Source organism: Anas acuta, chromosome 13 (genome assembly GCF_963932015.1).
Source record: "Anas acuta chromosome 13, bAnaAcu1.1, whole genome shotgun sequence".
NCBI lineage: Eukaryota > Metazoa > Chordata > Aves > Anseriformes > Anatidae > Anas > Anas acuta.
In genome coordinates, this window is record NC_088991.1 from 1,838,129 (window position 1) to 1,863,971 (window position 25,843).

At 38.5% G+C, this 25,843-nt stretch overlaps 1 protein-coding gene across 8 annotated transcripts in view; it reads right to left on the reverse strand.

The window, feature by feature from the left end:
• The window catches only part of GRIA3 (glutamate ionotropic receptor AMPA type subunit 3), a 148,105-nt gene that overhangs the window by 55,930 nt on the left and 66,332 nt on the right, over positions 1-25,843 (reverse strand). For all 8 annotated transcript variants that reach the window (XR_011100979.1, XR_011100980.1, XM_068696822.1 and 5 more), the window contains 4 exons: positions 22,919-23,106; positions 6,011-6,064; positions 4,349-4,510; positions 402-569 (listed from right to left, as the gene is read on the reverse strand). Coding sequence is in view for 6 of the 8 variants with exons in the window: in XM_068696822.1 (XP_068552923.1) it covers positions 402-569; positions 4,349-4,510; positions 6,011-6,064; positions 22,919-23,106 (572 nt within the window). In the remaining 2 variants the exon portion in view is untranslated. The remainder of the gene's footprint in view (positions 1-401; positions 570-4,348; positions 4,511-6,010; positions 6,065-22,918; positions 23,107-25,843) is intronic.

The window sequence follows — 25,843 nt, forward strand, 5'->3', positions numbered from 1 at the left end:
GACTGAATGCATTTGCAGGGTCGCTGACATATAATTTGCAGCCAGATTGGAGTTGCTGTGCCTGCTTTTGGCATTTGCTGGAAGCTGTCTTGCTACCTTAATACAACAATGACTGTATGTCTCAGCAGAGCTTGTTAGGTCAGGTTCATCCTGGTGTGTATTGAGACATGAGCACTGTGCATTTGACACCTTTTGACTTCATATTTAATTTATTTCTATCTTTGGTGGGAAAATGCAGCTCTTTTTAAGACGCTTTTCAATGTCTCACTTGCCATAAAGTTCAAACAGATGGTACAAATTCTTTAACTACTGTGAATGTTGAACTTAATAAACATCTCTACGTGTGTGGGCAATGCTACATTAGTAAATATATCCCATAGCCACAATATGTTTGCCCTTACCATTTTCAGCGCTCTTTCTATATCAATTCCTTGGCTCCACGGTACTGCAGGGTTAGCCAGGCAGTCTCCAGCACTACCTCTCCTGGAGACATCAACACGCTGCCTTCGCAGGTAACGGAAAGCCTCTGCTATGACTAGGACTGCATCATGGGTCAGTGCAGATGTATACTAAAATTGATCCAAATAAAACATGGTGACAAACTGCAATCTTAGAATCATCCTAGATTTATCAGGTCTGGTCCTTCTCTAGTTAAAATGCTCTTAGAAGAACTGTGCATACAAGCCCTTTTGCTTGCACTCTGTCTGGCCACAGATGCTTTACATTGTTAAACCATTCCACTTATCTCAAGTAAATAAAAAATATTTTCATTTTGCATAGTACAGAACAGCAAAATAACAAAACTAGTTTGCAGCTGCATGAAGTTTAAGTGGAAGCTTGCTCATCTAAATGAGGTCACTACAAAAATCTGCAATTTCGTGCTGGACCCTGCTGCTACTAATAGCAAAGGAGAGCTCATATTTGTTATTTGCTTGGAAAACTTTTTTTTTTTTTTTAACAAGATTGCCAAGACAGTTTTGAATCGAAGGTAACATAAATCATTTCTGTTTGGACCACAATCCTGATTAGGTAGCATCTGTGGCTGGAAATAGATCAAATAACTTTTTTTAGTAGACGGATATACAAGCAAGTAATCACAAAAAACATGTTAGGCATTACATTTCTTTGGCCCATCTGACATTGCCCATCTGACTTCTCTCACACAGTAAATCTGAGGAAGGTGACAAGCTTTGTGTAGCAACAAGTCTTCAACAAAACCCCAAGACTCCTTTACAACCTGTTTATGCTGCTGTCAACTTCATCCATTGCTTGACATATGTATCTGGTGACATCTCCCAATGCCATAAATTTAATAGCACCTACAAAATATCATAGGGGTGCTTTTTTTTTTCTTTTTTTTTTTTTTTTTTTCTATTTCTTCCACATCTTTCTATGAGAATGAAGAGGGGAAATAAAAGATGAGTGGAAGAGTTATCTGTGTGTACTGGTGTGCTTGCTCTTCTGCCTATGTATGTACTCAGCCACTCTCTTTGTGGATAAGACTTAAATTCTGAGGCAGTTAGTTCTGTCCTGTAGGGCAGGTCGGCATGAGTAGTGGTCTGAATTTCTTAAAAATGTGTATCATCTTATTGCAAGATCTTCAGTTTGATACAAAGCTTCAGGAAATCTGAACAGAACAAAGCATACCTGTGTGTGCAGATCAAGACAAGCAGATCTGATAAAAAGGAGCACAAAGGTAGCATTATGAAGGCTTTACAGGAGCCTTCCTTACAGAGTTTTAAATGACAACAGTTTATAAACCCTTACTCAGTGTGTGAGGGGTGTTCTTGCTCTGACTGTACCTAGTACTCATGGTGCTGGCCTTGCAATGCTCACCCTCTCCTCTTTAATAAGTTATCAAAGACTGTATGTCACATCCCACACAACAATATGGAATCAGATAGTGATTTTAACAGCTATTTGTTCTTGTCTTAAAAAAAATCTTGTAATAGCTGTCCAATCTAGGATTACATAAAACTTAGACAGTGATAATTTTTTTCAGCAGACCGCATCAATTGTCAGTAACCTTAATGCAGTCCCTTCCAAGTCATGCCAAGAGAGCTATCTGATTTTCTACTTTATTTGAATTCTACTTATAAATGCATGAGCATGCAAAGAGAAAAAAGAGAGAGGGAAGGGAAAGGCTGATAAAATACAGAATAAATTAAACATCAGGGCTTTAATCTCTAGGCAATTTTATTTCCTAATCAAAAATATTGTACATCAACTTTTAAGTATGCTTTTTGTCTGATTGACAAACACTGTGCACATTTCTATAATGAGTGGTACATTTGTGGAAAGGTAATGTAATCTCTGTGTTTGTACCATATATTTAAGATTATTTTTTTAAGGATAGAGAATAATTTTTCCCTTAAGGTAAATTGCTTTCAAGTGGAACAAAATCTTCCCAGGATAACTTTATATATTTCCAAGCTTTAAAGATTAGTGCAATACTTATCTTTGCTTCTGCCTCACTGTTAGGAAGCTTTAGAAAGCAAGACTAGCTCCTAATCAACAGGGAACAATACACTGAGTATTATGGGCCTTCGTTTGCCTTTCTGAGCTTTCTCTGAAATGCCAGCAAGGCTGTGGGATGGCGTGGGATTAAGATAATTTGCCTTCCCCAACGAACTCACATCCACCTCTAGGATGGAAAAGACTGCAGTGAAGTAGCCGGTCCAACACTTCTGAAATAGGACCACTCAGAATAGACTATCCCTAACATGCTTTTTAAATATGTCGCTTTTAAACTCACCATCAAAGGGGTCCATTTACCTCCCATGGTACATTTTACTGTGCTTAACGCCCCCCCCCCCCCCCTTTTTTTTTTTCTTCTTCTGTGCTTGTTACAAATCATCTTGATTGCAATTTCAGCTGACTGCTTCCTGTCCCTGTCTTGGCAGACATTTGAGTTATGCCTACATTACAGAATTGAACTCTGCCAAGACTTGGGTGAGGGCAGTTGAACTCAACTGACCACAGTTTTTCGGTGACCAGAACCATCCTGGAGTGGTTTGGGCCAGCCCAGCCTGCATCCCACCGCTTCCCATGCATGGGACAGGACTCGCCAACAGGTAGTTTGGATGCAGCCACCCTTTATAGATGCTAAGACACTTTAACAGCTTGGGTATAGCTAGACCAGTTTAACAGCTTGGGCATAGACACACCATGTTTCTTGGTGGCAGGACTGGAGAACAGTCTCTAGCATTGTTTAGCTTATGGTAGTGATGAAATTCTGGAAAGTAGCTGATTATTTTCTTTTCTCTACCAACCTTCTATTTACTGGAAGACTATTACCACATACCATTCATCAATTCCTTCTAAAACTAACTAAAACTAAAAAGAGGGATTTTTACCCTTTTTCATAGTGACACTTTTTTTTCCTATCTTTTTCAATTCTCTCTCAGCTTGTTCTCCCTGGTTTACTTCTTCCAAGAAGCTGGTGCTACCAGCTGTACAGGCTTTCTGTTGAAAACCCACCAGTAGTCTGAGGTCCTCTTATCCCCTACCAGTTCCTGGTTTAGTTCAACTATTTGTATTGGTGCAAAAGAACAGGTCTAATCAAAAGAAAAAGAGAAGGAAAGGATGTAATAGGAATATTAATAATATGCAGTGATCCTAAAAGATATTATGACTTGAAATATTGGCCAGAGCATCCTTGATGCACTCCTTGATTGGACAGTGAATAACATACCCCCTTTACCATATAGCTGCTGAGGGAGATATTAACATGTTGCATGTCTCCTAATAATAGTAACCTTTAGTTCATCCAATCCAGGACAGTTTCAGTGAACTTGGGACTTAACAAATTTGGAAAATATTACTGGTTGTATTGGAAAATGTTATTGGTTAAATGCTTTAATATCCAGAGCATTTCTGTAAAGGACAGCAGTGAAGACACATATTTAGATTATGAGAGCAACAGTCAGCAGTGACTAGCAGGCAGCAGAGGCCCTTCAGTGAATCCAGAGCTATTTAATTTTTTTACAAAAAAATTTCTGTTAGCATTAAAATTGACCAGCAGCCCACAGTTTGCATTGAAAAACTAACCTAATTACTAACACCTGCACCCCAAGACTGGTTCAAAATGTTCAAGTTATAAGTTTTTATCCCCACTGCACAATGATAGGATTTGCAAGATCAAGCCTTTTACTTTTTGCTCTCATGAGGTGGGCACTTGTGTCTGACTGACAACTTTTGCTTCTTTCTCACTTCTGGAATTGCCGTGAGCAATGCAACATATTCCAGTCAGGGATGTGTATCACACACATTTACACACCTGGGGTTAAAAAACCCTAAATAATTATTAAAAGCAACCCATTTCATCTCGTCCAAGTAAAATAAATACCTTTAATGGTGAGTTTTTGGCTTCTGGGAATTCTCTTTCATCGAGCCTCACCCAGCGTTGTAGAAACTGTTGAACCATTGGGTTTTCATTATTAACTATTTGAAATCCAGTAACATTGGCACCTCCGTGCATTACTCTCTCCAGCACAATGTCTGTGAAACCCTGGGAGGACACATGTAGTAAAAAGGAATCATTGTCATCCAAAGCCTCTTTTATTTAGTTCAGTTTTACCTGCTAAAAACTTAGCAAAAAATAATTTGATGAATTTATTTCTTGTTAGCTGAAAATGTTCTACCAAGGAGACAATTGCTATCATGACAGCACGTGGGATTGTGATAATGGCATAGGAAAGAATTTTAAAATATCTTCTTGTTCAGACCTTTGCGATGGAAAACTGCCCTGTTGTAGTGTGGCATATAACATTCACTGGTCAGAAAGAAAGCATTGGGGAAGCTTGAAGTACTACTTCCACTTCTCTCATCATGGTGAAAACCTGTCCAAGAGCTTTGTATGGCAAAGGTTCAATGTTGGGAGCAGAAAACCACTGAACACACGTATTGTTCTGGGGAGGCAAAGAACGCACTTCCTTGGCAAGCAGCTGTCAGTCACAGCATCATTTAGCATTTCACTTTCAAACATAATGGTGTGATTCTCTCCCACTCTGTTGTTATTTATACTTGTGGCAGTAAATTGGTGTCTTTTTGATTAGCATGACTTGATTGCAGTCATGTTTATCTCAGTATCAGTGCTTACACATGCTAAAAGACAACCCAGAATAAGAATGCCTGTATTTCTATGCACACTCTGCAGCCTAATCAGTGAGATCATGACTGCTTCTTGTAATGCAAAATGACACATTTTAAAGTTGTACAGTACTTACACTAAATAAGGGGATTTAAAAATTAGTCTTTTCTGTTTTAATCACACCAAAACGTGACTATAGAGAATATTCTGCTAAGTGGGATTGCTAACGTCAGTGTGTGATCTTTGGAAAAGTATTTTTCTACTCACCGTAGACACAGAAATCAAAAAATTAGTCTTTCTGCAAGTATCGATTACAATATAATACTTATTCTAAGGAAATCTAGCAGATGTTGTTTCAAAGGCATTATAAACATCCTTGAAAGTAAATTTCAGATTCAATGCCAGAAGTTCTGTTACAAATAAAAATTTGCTGTCTTGCCCTGGAAGGTCAGTACATACACTGTTACCACCCTACACACTATAATACAAAAGAATGGCTAAATCCATCCAGCCATTTTACTTGATGGAATTATTGTTTTCATTTGCAGCTTTTCAACACTTATATTATACATACATATTTTACAATTATTTTTCCTGGAGTGCCTCATTTTCAAATGTTGTAAAGAAGACTACAATTACCAAGTGCCTTATTTATGAGGACACAAATTAGTTGAAAACATATAGTTAAATTATTATTTTAAAATTAGTGGAGGATATGAGCTGCTTAGATAAAATGAAGACCATAATTGAGTACAAGTAACTATAACATACCAGTTCCAGTATTTACTGAAGCCATTTCTCAAAATCCAAGAACTCATTCATGCATTTACTCTTTTGCTGATTAAGGTTGACACAAACTGAGCAGCATATATTACCCTCTCAACCTCAGCTATATTTGTAATGAAGAAAAATTCTTACCAGGTTAGCTAACATGTAGTGATAACCTCGAGAATGTTTGCCAAGGATTACAACCTGTGTGAAGAAAAAAGTTACATGTTATTCAGTGTATGAGGATAATTCTCAACTAGTGGAAAATAAGCCTGAGAATGAAAATTTTTGCATTCTTCTACACCCAATCAAAGGGTAGCATGAATATTACAGACCTGTGACTTTAGAGACATGATGTAGTCATTTGTGTTTTTTAAAACATATGGGCACTGTACAAAAGAGAGTAACTCTCAAGGCTGAGATGACTCCTCTTGCAGAGATGACCTGGCAATCTCACCCTTGTCATCATAGTGCCTCCCTGCTGACTATGCTCATTTTTGTTATCATTTCAATTATTTCTGCTCTGAAATGAAGCAGCACTACATCTACCCACTTAGTAGACTCTTTTTTATGCTCCTTGTTTGTGGAGTATGTGAGACAGTCCAGTGTTTATTAAACCATACCAGCACACCAGGGCTCTGAAAGCACAACTTGTCCTGGGGGCTCCCTGCCAGTAGAACCCTGGCCAAGCCTTGCCATGTATCCATGACTGAAGTTAAATTCTTAAAACTATAGGCAGTGACCTTCATTACCTTTTGACAGCCTGAAAACTTGTCATTTCCAGTGTAAATGGACGCATTTGACCATATATGTTTAGTCAAAATTTGTACTAAATATGATGCTGCACAGTCCACTAAACTAACATTTGCCCTCCCTGACCCCACTTGGCTATGTCTGTGTACAAACGGAGCCATTAAATGGAATCACAAAGAGACAAAAAGCAGTAGGATGAACTGAGCAGACAGACTCTCTAAAGATAAAGGGGATGAGTGGGAAGATGGAATTCTGCCATCCTGTGTGCTCATGTCACCATTGTGCTTTTGCAGAAAGGAGACAAAAATACACTCCCCATGTTCCTGAAGCTGGCTGTCAGCTCACCAGCAATACCCTTTGTACAAAATTATGCCACTGCACTTAGCAATATTCCCTTCTTCAGGTTATAACCTCAGTAACATCCATACAGTACCACAGCTGCTGGAATAATGTCCAGCAGCAAGAATTTTATTAATAATTGTGGTCATTATGTATGTGTCAGGACAGAATTCAACTTACTCAGACTTTGCTGGGGTAAACTGCTAAAAGTTATAAATAGCAAACATAATTCTGACCATACACCATGACTGTATCACTAAGAGCAGGTCAAGTGATCAGGTGATGCTTTTTAATGGACCACTTAAGTTTTTACTAAAATCAGATGACATTTGAGTCATTTACTTTAGATATATTGAGGAGCCTCTTAAAGTTCTTGATTAAACTATTAAGTTCCGAATTGTCTCTTTGGGTTGGCTTGTTCTTAATAGATGACATCTATTTCAAGTTCATATTTAATTGTGTAGAAATTTGCATACTTCCAGAAGCCTGAAAATAAATTGCTGCTCAGGTCCTCTTGAGAACTGTATGTACACTCTGTTGGTAGAAAACATCTGCTTTCCTACACTCACATTTGTTTTCTATGGAAATGTGCAGTCTTCCTTTAGATCATCTGGTGTGTGCGCTATTTGCATATTGAACTGTCTGTTTAAATTTCACCTTTAAGGCAGTGATTTACTTTTTAAAGGTTAAAGACAACAACAGCGTTCTTTACCATTTTAACCTTAATAAAAAATACGAAAACTTTTACATTTCTATGCATTTAATGTTATAAATGCATTCATTTAAGAGAAAATACCATGACAGATGAAGTCAGAGGCTGCAAGGAAAACACACATGGAGCTGCTACAGGCATCTGGAGAAATACTGCAAATAGGAAATGTAGGACTCATTAGCATACATCAGACTCAACTTCCATCTCCTCTATTATCATGTCTCCAAAATGGCCAGAAATAATTCTGACTGTTTAGTCCCTTAGAGAGGTCCAACATACTACAGTCAAGCTTTTATTCAAAAAGCATCTTTCAGAAATGACCTGCTAGGGTTTCTATTCACACAATCAACCACATTAGTTCATAATTATTTAACTGGATCTTAACAATGCTTTTAAAATTCACTACACATGCTGCCCTAAATTTTAACGCAGATGACTCTCCTCCCCCCTCACTTTCCACCCTCTAGCAACTGCCCAGCATCTTGCAGGGAGCTGCTGGATTAGCGAGCCTAGCAGAAACAACCACAGCCATCAGGGTTACTCCTGTGGGAACATGGGGATGGATAAAGATTTTTTTATGAAGAAGAAAAACAGGAGTATAACAAATAAATCTCATCAACTGCTTATATATTGTGAAGCTTATATAGAAAGTGGGATATTGAATAGTGGTGGTGAATAGAAAGCCAGGATTACAGGACAAGGATTTCACAGAGCTACATGTCTTTGGTAAGTTTCACTTCCAAGACTTAATATTGCTTTCACCTTGACTGAAATAAAAGCTTATAAGATTTAATACTGAACAAAGGAAGAGGAAAAAAAAAAGACTGGAAACTACCATGAATAATTCAGACTTCTGATCACGCATAATTCTCATCTTGTAGATAAAAAGATCATAATGTCAGATTTGATATAGAGCAAAAAAAGTTTGTATTTTTAATTAACTCTTTGGATGTTTCTAATCAATTAAGAAAGTCCAAAGGGAACATAATTAAAATGTATCTCGTTTTAAAATAAAAGGCATAAACTGTGGCCAGCACCAGGCTTACTGGAAGTATGGAACAATATGCCAGATTTGAGAAATTAAATCAGCATCACCAATTTTAGCTTTCATTTCCCTGGTGAAGCAATTTTTTGAATGAAAGCATAAAGACAACTTGGCTTTCACCGTATCAGTCATCATGATAACAAATAGGCAACTACATTTTTTTCCCTTAGCTTTAATTTTTTTTGGTACAGTTTTTGAAGATAGCATTATAGAGATTAGCTGAACTGGCTAATGTTAAATTGGTATGAGCACTGTCACAGTTCTAAAGCGATAGTGATGATTCCCTCACGATGTAGTGCAAAGGCTATACACATGTCAGAGAGGAATAATAGTGAAATGGAAGCGAAATATCTTTGATACTAACCCCATAATTACTCTGCTACCTTTTGACTTATTCCCTACTCAAATTACAACCACAGCTATTTTGTGGTCTAGAACAAGAACCTGCGTTTTTCTTGGCCATGAAAATTAAATGTTGGGATTAAGGATGAAGGGAACAATATAAGACGAATTCTTAAGATGAGGAGACTGGCGAGATCTTAGATGAAGATCAAGGCACAGAAGTTGTTATAAATGGTAGTAACAGAGACCCCAGGGTTGTGCTGGAACAGTCCTCCAAAGACCCGATGAAGAACTGGAATGGTAAAAGTACAGAGCATGAAGGTGAACAGAACTAAAAGAACAGAGGCAAGGAAAGAATAGGTTGAAGGAAGAAGAGTCTGTGGGCTCAAAAGAAAAGGAGCAATTAAAGAATAGTGCAAGCTTGGCAGGTGGGCCGGAAGGCATATTTTGTCTTTTAAAGTATCATTGGTTTGTCTTTGATTCAGGGATGGGAAAGATATTTTTTCACTTATGGATGGAGAAAATCACGGAACAGCTGAGGTTGGCAAGGGCCTCTGGAGAATGTCTATTCCAACACCCTTGTTCACAGCAGGGCAGCTGGAACAGGCTGCTCATGACTGTGCTACATTTTGAATATCCCTGAAGACAGAGATTCCATAGCCCTTTTGGGCAATTTGTTTCAGTGTCTGACTACCCCTGCAGTATTCAACTTGTCTGACGTGATCTCTAGATGCTTTTCTGCAGAGCTGCTTCCTAGCCAGGAAGGCTCTACTCAGAGTGTATGGGGTTATTCTTCCTATCAAACACTCCTCCCAGTTTTGTATTATCTGCAAACTTGCTGAGAGTACACTGTCCCATCACTTGGGTCATTAGTAGAGTTTAAGCAGTACTGGCCCCAGTACCCTTGGGGTACTCCACTAGTAACTAGCCTCCAGCTGGATTTGTATTGCTGATCACAAAGGCCAGCAATTCGGTCAGTTTTCAGCCACCTTTATCTCCACTTACCAAGCCCAAATGTTCCCTAACTTGATACTTCTCTACCTCTACCAAGGTGAGTCTTAATTGCTCCAAACTTTGCCACTGGGACCTGGGATTCCTGAAGGCAAATCTCACCAGTAAAAGCAGAGGTGAAGAAGGCAATTATCTTTGGAATTCTACACTAAAGCATGCCAAATCAGAAAAGGTCTAGAAATGCTACTGCAGTCGCATCTCTGTGGGCTTTGATTTTGAAAGGAGTCATTGAAAAGTACAAGCTAAGAGGATATGTTTGCATTTTTATGTAGAGAAGTGGCTATTATGATTTTGGCAGAAGTGAAAGGAAAACTACTATGTCCAATTAATACCTGTTTGGAGCTCATCTTCCTTTCATTTGAATCCATTGCCATCTGGTCAGTTTAGTATTTTTAATCAAAGCTATTTATTATCCTTTATTTACAAATGAAAGAAGAAAGAAAAGAAATTAAATTACAAAACTACAGACTACCTCAAAACCCTGATATTTTATGAGTCTATTAGATCTTCTAATAACATAAAATACTGATGTTGACAGGCAGTATTGCCACAAAGAAGGTCTAAAGATTTTTCCTGTGCTTTTCACTCCTGACAAGTTGCAGAAATATGCCACTTAAATGGAATGACAGGCAGAGATCTGACCTGTTGCACTGTGTCTTTCCTTTTTTAATGTATCTGGGAACAATAAGGCAGTTTAAGTCCAGAACTCTTTTTTTTTCCTAGGTTTTAGAAAGGCAGCAATAAAAATGAGATTTCCTAAAAGCTCAGAGTAAAGAAGGATTTTGTCATCTTTGTTGAGGTTATTCATACATTAATTTGGATCCAAATTTTGCAAAAAGCCCACGATTAACTTCAAGCATGTTAGCATGTCTTCTCATTTTTTAAGCATACATGTAAGTTTCTGAGGATGGGAGAGCTTAGCTACCTCCACATGAGCAGTAATGTTCCACTAGGACTTGCTTTCAAAATCCAGTTGTGACACCTTCGCCTTCAAAGCAGTGTGCAAATGCCAGCAATGATGGCATGATGCTTGCTTTTCAGCAGCAAACAAGCAAAATAGAAAAATGGACACAGGTCTAAAAAAATTTCAACAGAATCATCAGGATCAGCTATCAGTGTTGATCGCTCTTTGTAGGAACAGAATCGATAACAGGCCCTTGCTATGTCAAGCACGGCAACAACTGTCTGGCAAACCTAAATTGTCATGAAGCACTGCCTGATCTCCTGGTGATCAGGTCAGATGTTTTCTAGCTCGTATCCCTATTGATAGCACCACTGCATTTCCAAGGATGGAGTTACTTCAAGTTCATCTCAGATCTGAGCAGCTCCTACCTGATATTGGATTAAATGATTGAAAAGTTGTGGCAGAACCCTACTGGACCAGTGGCACTGGCTAATTTAGTCTTCAAGACCCACTTCAGAAAGGAGCACCACAGTCCAATTAGTTCAATAACAGCTGAAGTCAAGTCCCCTAAATTTCTCATCAGTATGTTACCAAGGATACTTAGTTTATGCTGAGTGTCATCTGCAATGCACTGCATCTCAGCTCTGTTTCTGTAGATCGAGAAAAAAAGAAACTGAAGACGTCCTACAGCTGGAGAATGCAGAGTCCTCTCCTGGCCCCCTTCCCACTCACATACCCCTTGCTGTGGTGTGGGAGCTGCCCATGGGGCTTGCAGCCAACACATTTTGGTACTCTAAGGAGGGTGCATTGTTAATACCAACGTTATTGTCTACACTGTTGCCACGTGGGCAAATGATCTGGTGAAACAGCATTCGACAGTCATACATAATCATTCCTCATTATGTTTACTTTGCAGAGGTCACCCCTTGTCATGTAAATTTTCCAGACTGGAATAGGATAAATAGAATAGAAAATAGAAGCTCTTCTTAAAAGTGAAAATGATTTTCTTCATCTAACCAGATGCCAAAGTAAAAATAAGATCCCTTGTAACCTCCATTTTGCTGTAAATTTGCAGTGTCTTCCACCTCCCCCCCCATTCCCATTCACATGCAAGCTCCTGCACAATAAGCAAGTTCACTTTGAGGATTCTAAGCACAAGAAGACAAGGTGAGGTCTTCCCTGAGTAAATTCAAATTCAAATAGCATGTTGACACCTTTTTGGTGTTACGATTTTGTCTCTTTCTATCACACCAATAGCACCAGCACAAATGTACGAAGCTCCAGAGGAACAAGAATAATGTGGCAAAAGATCACAGGTAGTAGTGGCCTTGCCACAGCCAAACAGGTAATACTTATCCTGCCTTTAATCCCACAGAAATAAACCCATTTCCATCTACAGTAGGAATGGCTCTCCTCATACAAATGGCCAGAACCTCATAATAGTAACCATAGTGCAAAACCAGTGAAGGTGATTTATTTCTTCACTTAATATTAATGGTATGAGAATCTGGGCACCAGGGATTGTGATGCTGTAAAATATGCAGTAAACAATTATTTCATTTATATGAAGAATCAATACTATATTAAATTTGAGTTAAATATTAAATGAAGAATGTATTAAATATTAAGATGAAGATTCTACTTACACATTATTTGTTGCAGATAAAAATAACTGCATATATGGTTGAGATTAATTTATCCACCATTTCAGAGACTTCCTGTCCTTCAGGGAATGTCACAAATCCATGTACAGTCTGGATTGCTGGGTTTTGTATTTTTGTGCAGTGTATAGATCTAAGAATTTTACTTGTATGCTGTTGCCATCATTTACATTTTTAACCACACCTCAAAACCATAATCCTACCTTTCTCTATAGCACAGATCATTAGTATGTGTCTGTAAAACTTTCTCTAAACAGATTTCAGGTTTACCACAATGTATCTCTTATGGGAGATAATCTCCTAGAAGACACAAATCTCCTAATGGAAGGGACAAAAATGTGCATTGTATAAGCAAGGACCTGAGATACTTCTGTAGCACTTTAATACAGTTTTTCCCTCTTTAGCTCTTTTCTGTGTCTTTCTCTCTGTTGCCCTTCTCCTTGATGATTAGTCACTTCAAGAATGAAATTTTACTTTTAGGCCATCCCCATGTAGATGATGATCATGCATATTAGTCCTTGGAGGGTAATTAAAGGCAACATCTGAAGCTGTATTGTACTTCCTTCTCTCTCCAGAAAGCTAAACTTTTTTTTTTTTTCCCCATAATGAATATGACATTTACTAATTGAAGACTGCTGTAGTAGAGCATGCATTTAAGTCATGCAGAAAAGACTATATAAGAAATTATTTCTGCAAAATATTACAAACTGCAACATAGGTTCTGAGGGCGTGATACTTTCTTCTAATTCCTTTCGTGTGATAACAAAGTTTTCTGTGAATTTTCTGTGCCCTGTGATGATTTCCCTAAATTCATTTTCCTTGGTATAATTTAACAATACTATCAGATTAACTCATCTGATGGCATAGTTATTATTAAAAGACATATACTGCAAAAGCATCAGACCCTGGAGATGCAGAGATGCAGAGTTTTGCAATCCCTAGTAACTGACATTTGTAATCACAATTGTTTACTCTTTAAGCCAAACAAAATTCATGAAATAACCTTTTCTTTCTATCAAAATCTCTTTGTTTTCATTTGTTGACAGATGAGCACAGTGTTGTATCTCTCAGGACTGCATCTCTCCTCACAAGTCATGTCTTTCAGTACAAAGACCTTCACATAAAAATCAATCAAAACTTAAGCTATCATTCATCACTTAAAGATATTCTGCTAAATCCAAGATCAGATACAGCACTTTTTAAAACTACCAAAAAAAATTAAATAATGTAGTGTATGAAAGAGATAGCCAAAATGGCCAACAGACCTTTGCCCCTAATAATTGCCAAGAGGTTCTCAAGAGGTTCTCAATTTGTTCCTACAGAGAGCTTCTCCAAAGAGATTTATGTGTTGCAGAATTTTTTATTAGTGAATTCTTTGGGTTCTGGAGTGAGATTAAACTGTAAAAATCCAGTTGTGTTCCAGAGGAATTTTTGGAGTTATATATAAAGGGAAGTAAATCAACGAAATATGTTAATCTGCAGCCATGATTTCCACACACACATCATTTTAGGAAGGAGTCCATATTTTAATTTTCCCCATAGTTCTAGTATTTTCTTTCAGAAAGATCCTATGTTGAAAGATGTTTAATAATGAAATGCAAGGTAATTTCACAGAGATTCCAGTATTTTCTTAAGCCTCTGCGAAACTTTAATTTCAAAACTCACATGAAATTTCACAAAGACCTCTAGTCTCACAGAAAACAAACCAAAAGAAAACATGTACAGGAAATGTCAAAGCACAATAAGCTTTTGGTCTTGAATGCCAGAATTCCTTTAATTCAGCACTGGCAAACCAGGGAGTGGTACTCTTCTCATCAGTTGCACCTTCCAGTCCTGCTGGGTCAATATTTTGTCTTCCTCCCCCTTTCTTGGCTATAATCCTTCTCAGGTCAGCCACTACCAGAAGGTCAGCAACTGTGACATGAAAGGGTTTAAGTTATGTTCTCTGATCTGACATATTTTTGGTGTAATGTTGGACAATTACCTGGGTCTGAAGCTTTTCAATGGACTCTTGCCATCAAAGTTCAATCATATTTTTGATCATAGTGATGCTTTTTGATGTCTTCTCTGGAATTCTGATATTCTTAGCAACACCCCACTTTGGAATTTTTTGAAGAGTGTAATGGTGACTTACTGTAAAATTTTTGAGCAACCTCTCCCAAAGCTCAAATGACCTTTTTTGAAGACAATTATTTTGGTACTGTATTTGGGACTCCGCAACTTGGCTGTTTCTCTACATGGATCTTCCAAAGAAACTTCACTATATATAAGCTGATAGGAAACATACACAGAGAAAGATTGTTGTATTCTGTATTCTGATATTGTAAACTGCTTCTGATAAATTCTGAAATACTTAACTTTTTTGCATTTCACCTAGTCAAGGGCAAGTCTCGCGCATTAGTCAAGGTCCTGTGGAAATATATCCCTTGCTGCTCAAGCACCTGAGAAGAGACATGAGGTTTTGCTAACCTGAGAATGAATATGTAGCGTTGCTATCTCTACTCTGGTATTCTAGGCGGCCCATAAGAACAGGAATTTCTGTTAACTGCTCAGGTAGGTATATTCTTGGTAACCATGCTTCGCACTGACACAAACACCTCTTTAAAAGACGCCAATGTTTCTTAGTCAATTATTACCACTGAAAAATTAAGCAAACAGGTGCATGTGGCCGTGCCACTACAGTCAATTGCCCCTACCTAGCAACATTCATGTTTAGATTTCCTTCAGTCCACAAGGTAACCAGCTCTTATCCCAACATAATAGGGTTCCATCACAATAACATTCTCATGGCCAACTCTGCAGATATTCTCTTTACTCCTGCTACCCCCTTGCCTCTCTGTGGTTGTGGATCCTTTCATTGTAGAGCTACAAGACCAAATTAAATATATCTAATTCAGCACAATCAAAACTGACTTCCAAACTATCCTCCTTAACTAAGTCTCACAACATCTAAAGCCCTTTTCACAAATGCTATTAACAATAGCCATCTTACATTTACTCAGAATTTTTCAAACTCTGCAGGAATCACGAATACTTCAGTCCAATCATATAGTGTAAAGGCATATCCACATCATTAACAAGCAGCTCATTAGTGGCCTTTAATGCCTCATTTCTGTGACACAAAAATGATATATATTTATGCCTTCTGGGTCTCTTTTGGGGTTTCTCTAAAATTGTATGATGATAGTTCTTAAGAGTATACTCTTGCAATCACAGACAAACTTGAATGATGCTTATTTCTTCTCATATTCTGCAGGGGAAATGAAACTCCCCCAGTCATAGTTGTTCTCAATATAATAGGATGTATATAAGTTTGTGGAAAGAGAAGAAAAAATTAGGTAAACTGAGACACAGAGTTTTCATTTTAAAAATACATAAACTTCTCATTTTCTCTACACCTCTATTCAGCATGTCAAAGCCAAACCTGTGTTAGTCCCCGGAATTGAACAAGAGCCCTTGGAAACAGAATTCTGCTTATATAAACCATTACTGCATGTCAGGATCACTTCAAACCATTATGTGGATATAACCCAGAAGTGTCACAGTAATTCAGTCCCAATGCTCACATGAGAATCTTTTGGAGGGGGGGGTTTACTGCAGAACACTGCCTTCAAGCAGACTGAAAAACACTGAATAGTAGCCATTCTTTTTTTTTCCCTTTTCAGCATTTCTTTTCCATTTTAAATGTCCTATGAAATTAAGGGAAAAAAAAAATCAGTGCAACCTTCTCTAGGAAAGACAATGTTACTTTTTCTTATATTTTTTACTGTAAATTGAATTTTACTGTGACAAGAATTGCATTCAATTTGCTCTTTTCAATGCTTTGAAGGAGTTTGAAAGGTTTATTCTGCTTTGCTATAAACAGTACTCTGCAGTACTGCCTGTAAAACTTGGTGCATAAATTGTGAACCAAAAGAGATTACAAAGAGTTAATTTATTTTTACTAGGCTTAGCCTATGCAGCAGGGGAAGTCTTTTTACTCGTATGAGGTAATAAAGTTGCAGCAATATTTTTCCTTTCCGATCCTTTACATGCATCTCCCCAGGATAAAAGATACTCAAGGTATTTTTAAAGGTATATTCATATTTCATATTATTTTATTCATTACATATTTTGGAGGATTGAGTTTTTAATAGTACATACTCCACTATTTCTATGCATGCACATCCATGGTCTCACACACATAAATTTGATATAGTAGTATCAACTTTTTTAAAGCTTGGGAACATTAATTTTCTCTAAAATTGTTATGTTGTTTTCCATCTTACTGGTTGAATACTGTGGCATGTTGACATTTCAGGCTTAGTTGATGATTTATAGGGCCTGGTTCTTTATAAATTTACCCTAGGCTAGCCCTGGTAGTTTTAATTTACTCCAGGGAGGCTAATGGCATTGCTCTGGTGTGAAGGTGGGATAAGAGAAAGGAATTGCATATGAAAGCAATTACAAGCAGCGAGTGATTTTCACTGGGATGTTACTTTGCTGTATTAGGGCCTGATCTAAATCCATCTGTAGTCCAGAGCAGAGGCACTGCAGCTCTGGATCATGCCTAGGGACCTCATATTAGCGACATCCCCACTAGGATGTAGCTGTCAGTTGCTTGTCTCATATACCACACTGCCAACCTCTGGGCTAAAGAAGAAAGTCCCACTCTGGAAATTGGAACTGCAGCACCTCGGTGCTCTGTGAAGTGCATTTGGAAACATCTTGATTCACGAGGAGCCCTGAGAAGCACCAGTGGTCCTCTTCCTCCCCCAGACAGGGTGATTCATAACACACTGAGGCCATTAATCCTGACTTCGTCAGCTGGGGAAAAAAAGACGTACACTTTTGTGTGGCTGTTCTTTTACTGAGTTAGGACTTCCCTTGTAAATGAACTTATGAGACACCAGGACTATCACGCTGTCTCTGGTGATATACAATGCCTGTTTGCACAGTGGTATTGTGCTATTACTTTTAATTTTGATGGTGTGTTTCCTTCCTCTCCCTGCAGTTGGTTCATCTGAATTGTTGCAAAGATGGTCGCCTTGGAAACTAATTAAGGAAAGCCTTTGGTTAGAAGCAGAATTTCAAGCATTAAACTATTTGAGAGACAGATGCAGAAATTAAGGTAATGTCTGCCAAGATGAAAGGGTTTATCCTTTATACAGAGAATAAAGAACTACATTAAATGCCAGGACTGAAATAAAGCAACTTCTGTACAACACTGATTTTTTAAAACCTGGACTAGACATGTGAGCAAGCAATTTTAAAATAAGACGGTGGATTAGAAGAGGTGAAAAAAGATTCCCAGAGCTGCTAGGGATGGCAAGATGCTTAAATACAGTGCAACAAAAAAATGAGATCACATGTCAAGCAAGTTCTAGCAAGCTCTCCCTTTCCCCACAAATATTCTGCATTTTCCAAAGATTTCTTGTGAATGTTGTTTTTTGGAAAGTATCTGTGGAAGTAGTGAAAAACCAACTCCTGTCCCCACAGTCCAGGTATCGCATGGGAAGCATCAATGCATACATTTCCTTCCAGAGTACATCAAACTTGGGAGTGAGAGGCTATCTCCAAAGGGCCCTCAGGCTTGGCTTTTCTGCTGAGACTGTCAGCAAGGGTAACAATTAGTGCCAAGCTCAGAAGCAGCTCCTATGATGTGGACACAGGCTAAATAATGAGTGGGACCCTCTGAGGGCTTTGTGAAGGCAAACAGAAATGCACAAATTCTGTGTGCTGAAAAGCTGCAGAGGAAGGCAAACTCTGCAGCAAAATGTGCTTTTAGTTACCTATTATCTGAAATTCAAAGCAAAGACAGTCTATCTCTGAGTGCAATGGTACCAATTTAAACATTATCTCCGGGATAATGTTTGGCTCTATACTTGCAGCTGTGTAACTGAGAAAATATTGTGGATCACTGTACATTTAAAGGTAATGCAGAGGTTGCCTTATAAATATGCCTCTAACTTCATAAAGGCATACTGCAAATGTGGTGATAAAAATACGTAAAATATCAAAAGCAGATGCATTTGTGTGCATTGGTGTGTGTGTTTATATCCCATGAATTATCATAAAACATAAAATGAGTAATTGCTACTATTGCAGAAAATTAAAAACTCTAATGGTGACTTCAGGTTCATACGCCTCTGGCATAAGAAACCAGATTTGCTTAGCATCAGTCTTCCGCATGCTGCGGTGTGTGCATTTATGGTGGGACATTTCATATTAATTATTATTATTACTGATCAACTACATTTAAAATTGTGCTTTAATGCATCTTGAACATTTTTAAAATGTGTGTGCCATTACCTCAGTCATTCTGTGGGATGACTAATACTCAAACTGTTAAATTCCTGTCACTTGGAATCTGCCTTGCATTATGAAGCCTTGATGACAGCTTGGGAGAGGTATTACTATTTACAAGCTAGAAATTCTATCCCCATCTACACGTGAAATGTGCTATACGTGGGGCAGATTAACCCAAGATGTTGCTTCTCCCTGCTTTAGCAATGCATCTCTGGCTCTTTATTAGTTTTATAGCTGATAGCAGTAGGCCCTTCAGGCAGATACAGCTGTCAGTTTTGACATATGCCCATTTTTTACTTACCTTTTGCGAGCTTCAGTCCTGAGGGTAACTGACTCAAGTAATTCCCCTTTCCTCCCCACATGCCCATACAAACCTGAAGATGTGAGGGGAAAGAAGTGACCTGTCATTCTGCTTTAGATCCTGGTTTCAACAATACTCATGGGCACCTAATGAAGAAATGCCCTAAATTTTAAGTTTCTAGTTCACTGGAAACATAAAAATGAACTGTACCACTTTCTGAGTGACATTACACAACATTGTACATATTGGATATTCTCTCCTTCAAGTGTCCCACTGTGTTTATAGGCAGTTATCGTTGCTGTTTTTTACGTCTGTTGGTGCAATGAAACGCTGCTGTTTTGTATTTACACCCCAAATGGGAAAGCTCTTGTGCAGGGAACCAACTCGTCTGAGATCTGAACCACTCTGCAGACGGATGCAGCAGTGGCTGCACTGAAAACTTGAACAGCATCTTAATCTCGAAATCACAGACTCAAAGGTCAAGCCATAGTCAGTACTTGCACTGGACAGAGTTCAGTCAATCAGATTACCCTTAATCTTATGGATGTTTTACTTCAAGTCTCCTTCAGCGGTTTGCCTGTCATTGTAAAATTTTGGGGACTGCATTCTCTACTACAATATTACTTCTGCTTTGTGAGATGCCTCCACTCAGTAGAGATTGCCTTGGAGTCTAGCCTATATGACTATGTTTAAAGATAGTGTCATTTTGATAAAAGCATGTAGTCTCTGGAATAATCAGGTCTTTTGTAAAGTTTCACCATTTTGATCCTAAAAGGAGTTTCTTCCTCCTTATTTTCCCTCAGGAGTTTTACTTCTAAATGGATACAAAGCCAGTCTAGTCTGAAATACAGTTTGTTATCTTGGGAATAAGAAAAACCCATTTCTTAACTCAAAAACATGTCTCTAAATACATGGTTGAACAAGCTAAAGCTTACTGTTAGTTCTCAGAAGAAAATGTTCTGTTTATGAGGACAAAATTTTATATCTATCTGTGAAGGAATACTGGAATATTTTAGCATCAAGGGACAAGAAGTGTGAGGAGCTTATGAATTTTGCATGTTGCTATCTGTATGCTTGAGAGGCCACTAGATGATTAAATTGAATATAGTTTTGTTGTGCAAGGAGGGATATGGATCCACATGGTTATAGAACTATAGGGAAAAAAAAGAAACAGATAAACTTACACCTTTGGAAGAGACGTGCACCCTAGTTTGAGCTGGTTGAAGAAAGCATCAAAGGAAGAGAACTGTACAAACTGACCAGCCTAACACAGAAGAAGAGGTCATTCTTATTTAATCTGAGCACTAACATGAAGCCATGATATGTAGTTTCTGGAGCAGAGAACTGACGAGCTCGCTGAATGGCCTGGCCAGGAGCCTGAAAGTCTAATAGTGAGCTCAGCATGTGTGCAGACTGTTTAGTGCCTTCCAGACTGTTTATTTCTGCTGTTACTTTTGCTCTTTAGTAAGTCCTGTTTATGCTTCTCAAGTCCAGGTTCTCTGACAAGTGCTGCTGTTGTCCCTGATGGAAAGAAATGGTTAAACTTATGCCAGCTCAGTGGGAAGAATTTGTCCTCCCATGCTTTGCCATCACAGGCAGGGAGGCCTGGCTTCCCCTTGCCCTCACTGGTAGAAAGCTTTAAGGCTACCTGCAGCTGTGCAGTCAGCATGCTGTTAACGTGTGCAGATGGTACTGCCTCTTAGCTGAGCAGACTTTCTAGACTCCATACAAAGCACTGATTTGACTTTCTAAACTGCCATGAAGCACGAGATTTGAAATATGCAAATTCAGTGTTATCTTTCCCCTCGATGGTATGCTATCAGCAAACACAGTTGGCTATAAAGAAGACAACTCACCACTCCCTTGAGCAAACTAGCTGGCTGGATTTAAGTACTGCACACGCTTGTGAGTTCTTTTAGCTACCTTATGAGAAGATAACAAGGTAAGCAGAGGCGAGGGAGAAGGAAAAGCCTAAAACCAATAATTGTTCAGCTATCAGCCTGGGGTACACTAGCACTGACTTTCCCTGCAGAAACTCATGTCAGTGCTCTAGGGTCCCAGATTAATAAAAATATCTCTGGAAACTGTTGCCAGAAGGTATTTTTAGCATAAGAAGCATCGGCTTGGGATCTGCTTGGACAATTCTTTGAAGTGAATGGTCCCAGTGAAATAAATGGGAAAATACTCCAATGAAAGTGCTGCATAACTGGAATCCTCTTGTATGACTGCTAACAAGACAGGATTACTACTAGAGTATTTATCTCAGATGCTATGTTTGATTTGCTTTACTACCTAGTTTGTTTCCTAAAGAAAAAGTTGTAAATCCATTTTTGGTACTGCAAATTCAAACAATTGTGTTCATGAGGTACCTTCAATTAAATTAAGTAGAAATAATCCTATTACAATTGTAAGGCAACATACATGACATAGAGTTTGTGTGTGAAAATGTCTTATGGATTTGGTTGAAAAGCAATGGACTGATTATATTTAATTGCTTGGCTAAAACTGGTTGAGTCATAAAATCCAACTGCAAGAAAATTGTAAGATCTTTCAGAAATATTTGAGACAATTTAGGACAAATATTTCATGAAAACTAATTTCAAAAGATGCACATCAGTGATACACCTTAAGGCTTGATTGGAACTGAATACCTTGAGAAAAAACTCAGTGAATAAATAAATCTTTTCCATTTTCTAGGCTTTGTTTATGGCAGCGAGGTCAGTTGCTACTAGTTTACCATGCAGCATTTCTAAAAGACATGCTAAAGTTTTATGAAATTTAACTGCTACTTTTGATCTGCTCTACACGTATACCTTAAACCCACAACTAAATTTATGAAGTGGCAATAATCAGAGAGCCTTTCAGTCTTAATATGAGCAAATCCCCGCATGCTAATGAATAAACAATCCGCATGGACTTGGTTCTGTACCAACCCCACCTTTGCTTCAAGCCAGGCGGCAGGGACCTGTCCTGCTTCTGCTCCCTGGGATGTGTCTGTATCTCTGTTATGATACGATCTCTTCCAGCACACTGCACAGCACAGACAGTGATGCAGGCATGTTGGGGGCACCCTGTCATGGTTGGGGTATGGCCATTCCTCTGAGGCAAATCAAACACTTAGAAGGCTGTGCAATAGCAAACCAGTCACCCCAAACTCAGTCCTCCCCAGTAAAGGTGTTTGAACTGCATCACCCACAATTTAAGCCTGTCAACAGTAATACCAGTGAAAACGGAAGGGATTAATGTCCCCCAGAGTGCCAATAAACAGTTTGTACTACCAGCTGAATTTTTCATTAGCAATATTTCCATCTGAGAATTCTTCAACATGATTCGAACTACTTCACTGGCTTTTTGTTTCCTGTCTCACGTTCCACTTAACAAACCACACCTGTCTTGCAATCCCTGCTGCCAGTAATGTTGCTCTGTCAGCTGAGGTTTTAGGATCTTAACCTACTTAAAAATAATTCATTATTAACATTTTGCAAAAAATATCACAGAGACATTTCCTTGTAGGTTACATGTAAGTGCTGCAACCAGCTATGAGCATCGGTGAAGAATTTTAATTTTACTAGGTAACTGACCAAGCACTGGAACTCAAATCTCAATGAACATTCAATTAATTTCTAGAAATAGATGCTTCTTGAAACACAAAGGAAATCTGTTATATAGAGACCACAATGCCTGGAAAACTTAAAAATGTACCTGTTCCAAAATGGTGTTTATTCTGTCGACTTCACAGTCAATTAAGTATCTTTTTTCTTGTCGCCTGTCCATCTCCTCTATAATTCTTCTGAATTCTTGAACATCCTTTATGCTTCCTACAGATCTGGCTGTCACTTGCCAGTTGTTCTGAACTGCTGCTTCCATAATTGCCTGGAGAATGGAAAATCCTGTAGGGGAAGAGACAGTGCAGCCATTTAAAAACAGAACAAATATAAGAACTACTTTGGATGTTTGACAAAGGGTTCACAAAAAATTATTCCATCTAAAGGGACACAGACTAACTAATAGCCTACAATTGCTTCATTACTTGAGAAAGCAACAGTGTGTCTTATTTCTGCTATGCCACTGCCAAAGTCACTGATTCAGCAGAATTGTTCGTCAGTATATTACTGTGAGGCATATCAAAATCTGTCCAATATATCATATTATGACCCTCTCAGGGATGTTTATGGTCATGCTGGGGTCCATGCCAGCTGAGAATAGGAGCCTGCAGCCATTACTTGGGCAAAAGTCCATCAGTTTCAAGAGCCAGACAGAAGGGGTAATTTGCCTGTGCAGACTGCAGCAATGGGTCATTAACTGGCAAAGATCCAAGTACTGCGTAAGAATGCCAATTAAGTCATTGTACTGGTTATTGGAGCCCTGAACCAGAGGAGAATATTTTACTGACGTTCAATTTGATTTCAAAAAATGTTTTTAAATACATAGTGTAGCAGTATTAACTACACTTTCAATGCTTACATTGAGGTAATACCAATTCATTTAGCACCTGAAACAGAGGAGAGAAGCAGCATGGACTCACCAAAGCCTGCACTGTGAGGAATTATACCAGCAACAGCATTTTATTTCTTGTGAACAGCTGTGCCTGGGCTGCAGATAGAACTCAAATAAAGTCCCCAAGTGAAAGATGGTGAAACTGGGAACAGTAACCTTCAAGTCATTCTATGTATGAGAATTTGGTGTATTACCTGTTTTGATTCAGGGAAATTCAATTTTTTGCATCATTCTAATTTTTCTGATCTGGGTGGATGCCAGTAAACAAGAGTCCATCTACCTCAAACCGATAAAGTTGTTTCCAGTGTGGTTTATTTGTACAGAAGCATCCATGTGAGCTATGTTTCTGTTCAGATAATTTATATGCAGAACTTTCAGTCCGATCATTTAGTCATACTGTAAATTTCTCCAGCCAGGCTTGAGAAGCTAAGAATGACTTTACACCTACAAACACATTCATAAATATACATGCTCAACAGATCAGTTCACTGTGCTCTGCAATAAATAGTTCCCTGTGCTCCCAAAACAGAAAAGACTTTGAGCTCCACAAAAACAAAACATTCCCTGTTTTAAACTGTACAAATTGCTATCCTGAACTCAGGTGTCATTGTAGGGCTACAGTGCTAAATTTGTCGTGACTGTCTGAAGACAGGAGTCACATCATTATGGATACAAACAAGTAAAGAAGGTGATTTTCTAGACTGCAGTTAGATTATTATAATTTACCATGTGACTTCCTTAAGTCTCACTCAAATGTCCTCACTTTCCCAGTGCAGCCTCCTTGATTCTTAATGTGTTTCCTCGTATGAATGTGTTTTACTATCCCATGAAAGGTGGTGACAATACTTACGCTGGTTGAGAATTCTTTCTGGCATCTTCTTTCCCCTGAGACTACTAAAAGGGAGGCATTTACATATGTATAGTACAATGAACTCAGTCTTCCTTAACATCATATTCTACAAAGATGGCTGTGACGTCTCTGACAGCATTATGATTCCATTACATGTAGGAGGAAGATCTAAGCCTAAGATACTTGGTTGGCTACAAATGAGGAATTTTGATGTGGGAGCATAAATACTACTAATGGGGAATTACAAATACTTTGAGTATAAAGATATGTTTTTGAAAAGAAGTGATTCCAGTAAGCAATGTATATTTACAACTTTGTTTCATCATTCATGTGATGTGTAAGTACGTGTCATGGTAAGTCTATTTTTTACACTCAGAATTGAATAAAATGGTTCAAAGGATTATAAAAACATGACAAAGAAAATCAATAGTTCTGTTTTTCACTAGTAACATACAAAATTATGAATTGTCTAAAGGAAATAAATGAAAATGAACATGCTGGAGTGCAGGTGCCATTGACTGACTGCCATGTACCTTGAGTTCAGTTAACATTTTCGAGTCAGAGCTCATTTTCTCAAGCCTTGTATATCTCTGAAGAAAAGCGGGCAATTTTCCTAATTTTCACACACACACACACACACACACACACACACACAGAATTTCTAGGTTGGAAGAGACCTCAAGATCTTTGAGTCCAACCTCTGACCTAACACTAACAAGTCCTCCACTAAACCACATCACTAAGCTCTACATCTAAATGTCTTTTAAAGACCTCCAGGGATGGTGACTCCACCACTTCCCTGGGCAGCCCGTTCCAATGCCTCACAACCTTTTCGGTAAAGAAGTTCTTCCTAACATCCAACCTAAAACTCCCCTGGTGCAACTTTAGCCCATTCCTCCTCGTCCTGTCACCAGGCACGTGTGTGTTTGTGGAGTGGGGTGGTTTTGCACAAGTGTATTAGTCACTGGTTAGCATTTCAAGAAAGAGAAGAGCAAGGTTACTAAGCAGCATTTCTCTGCATGAAAATACAACCATACAAGTCTTAGTGATAAAACCAGTTCTGGAGCTTCATCATTTCTGCCTTCTCTACCTCCTGTTCTTCCTTGTCACATGAAAGCTTTATAGCCACAGTCCCCTTTATCCTCGTCAGTTCTTGAAATCTCCCGTGTGGTCACCGTCTGTACTTTGTCAACTAGCTTTTCATGGGACTTCTTCCTCTAGGAAGGCCAGTCCTTTGATCCTGCCCAAAGCCCATTCCTCTTTCTTTTCAAAAACACTGT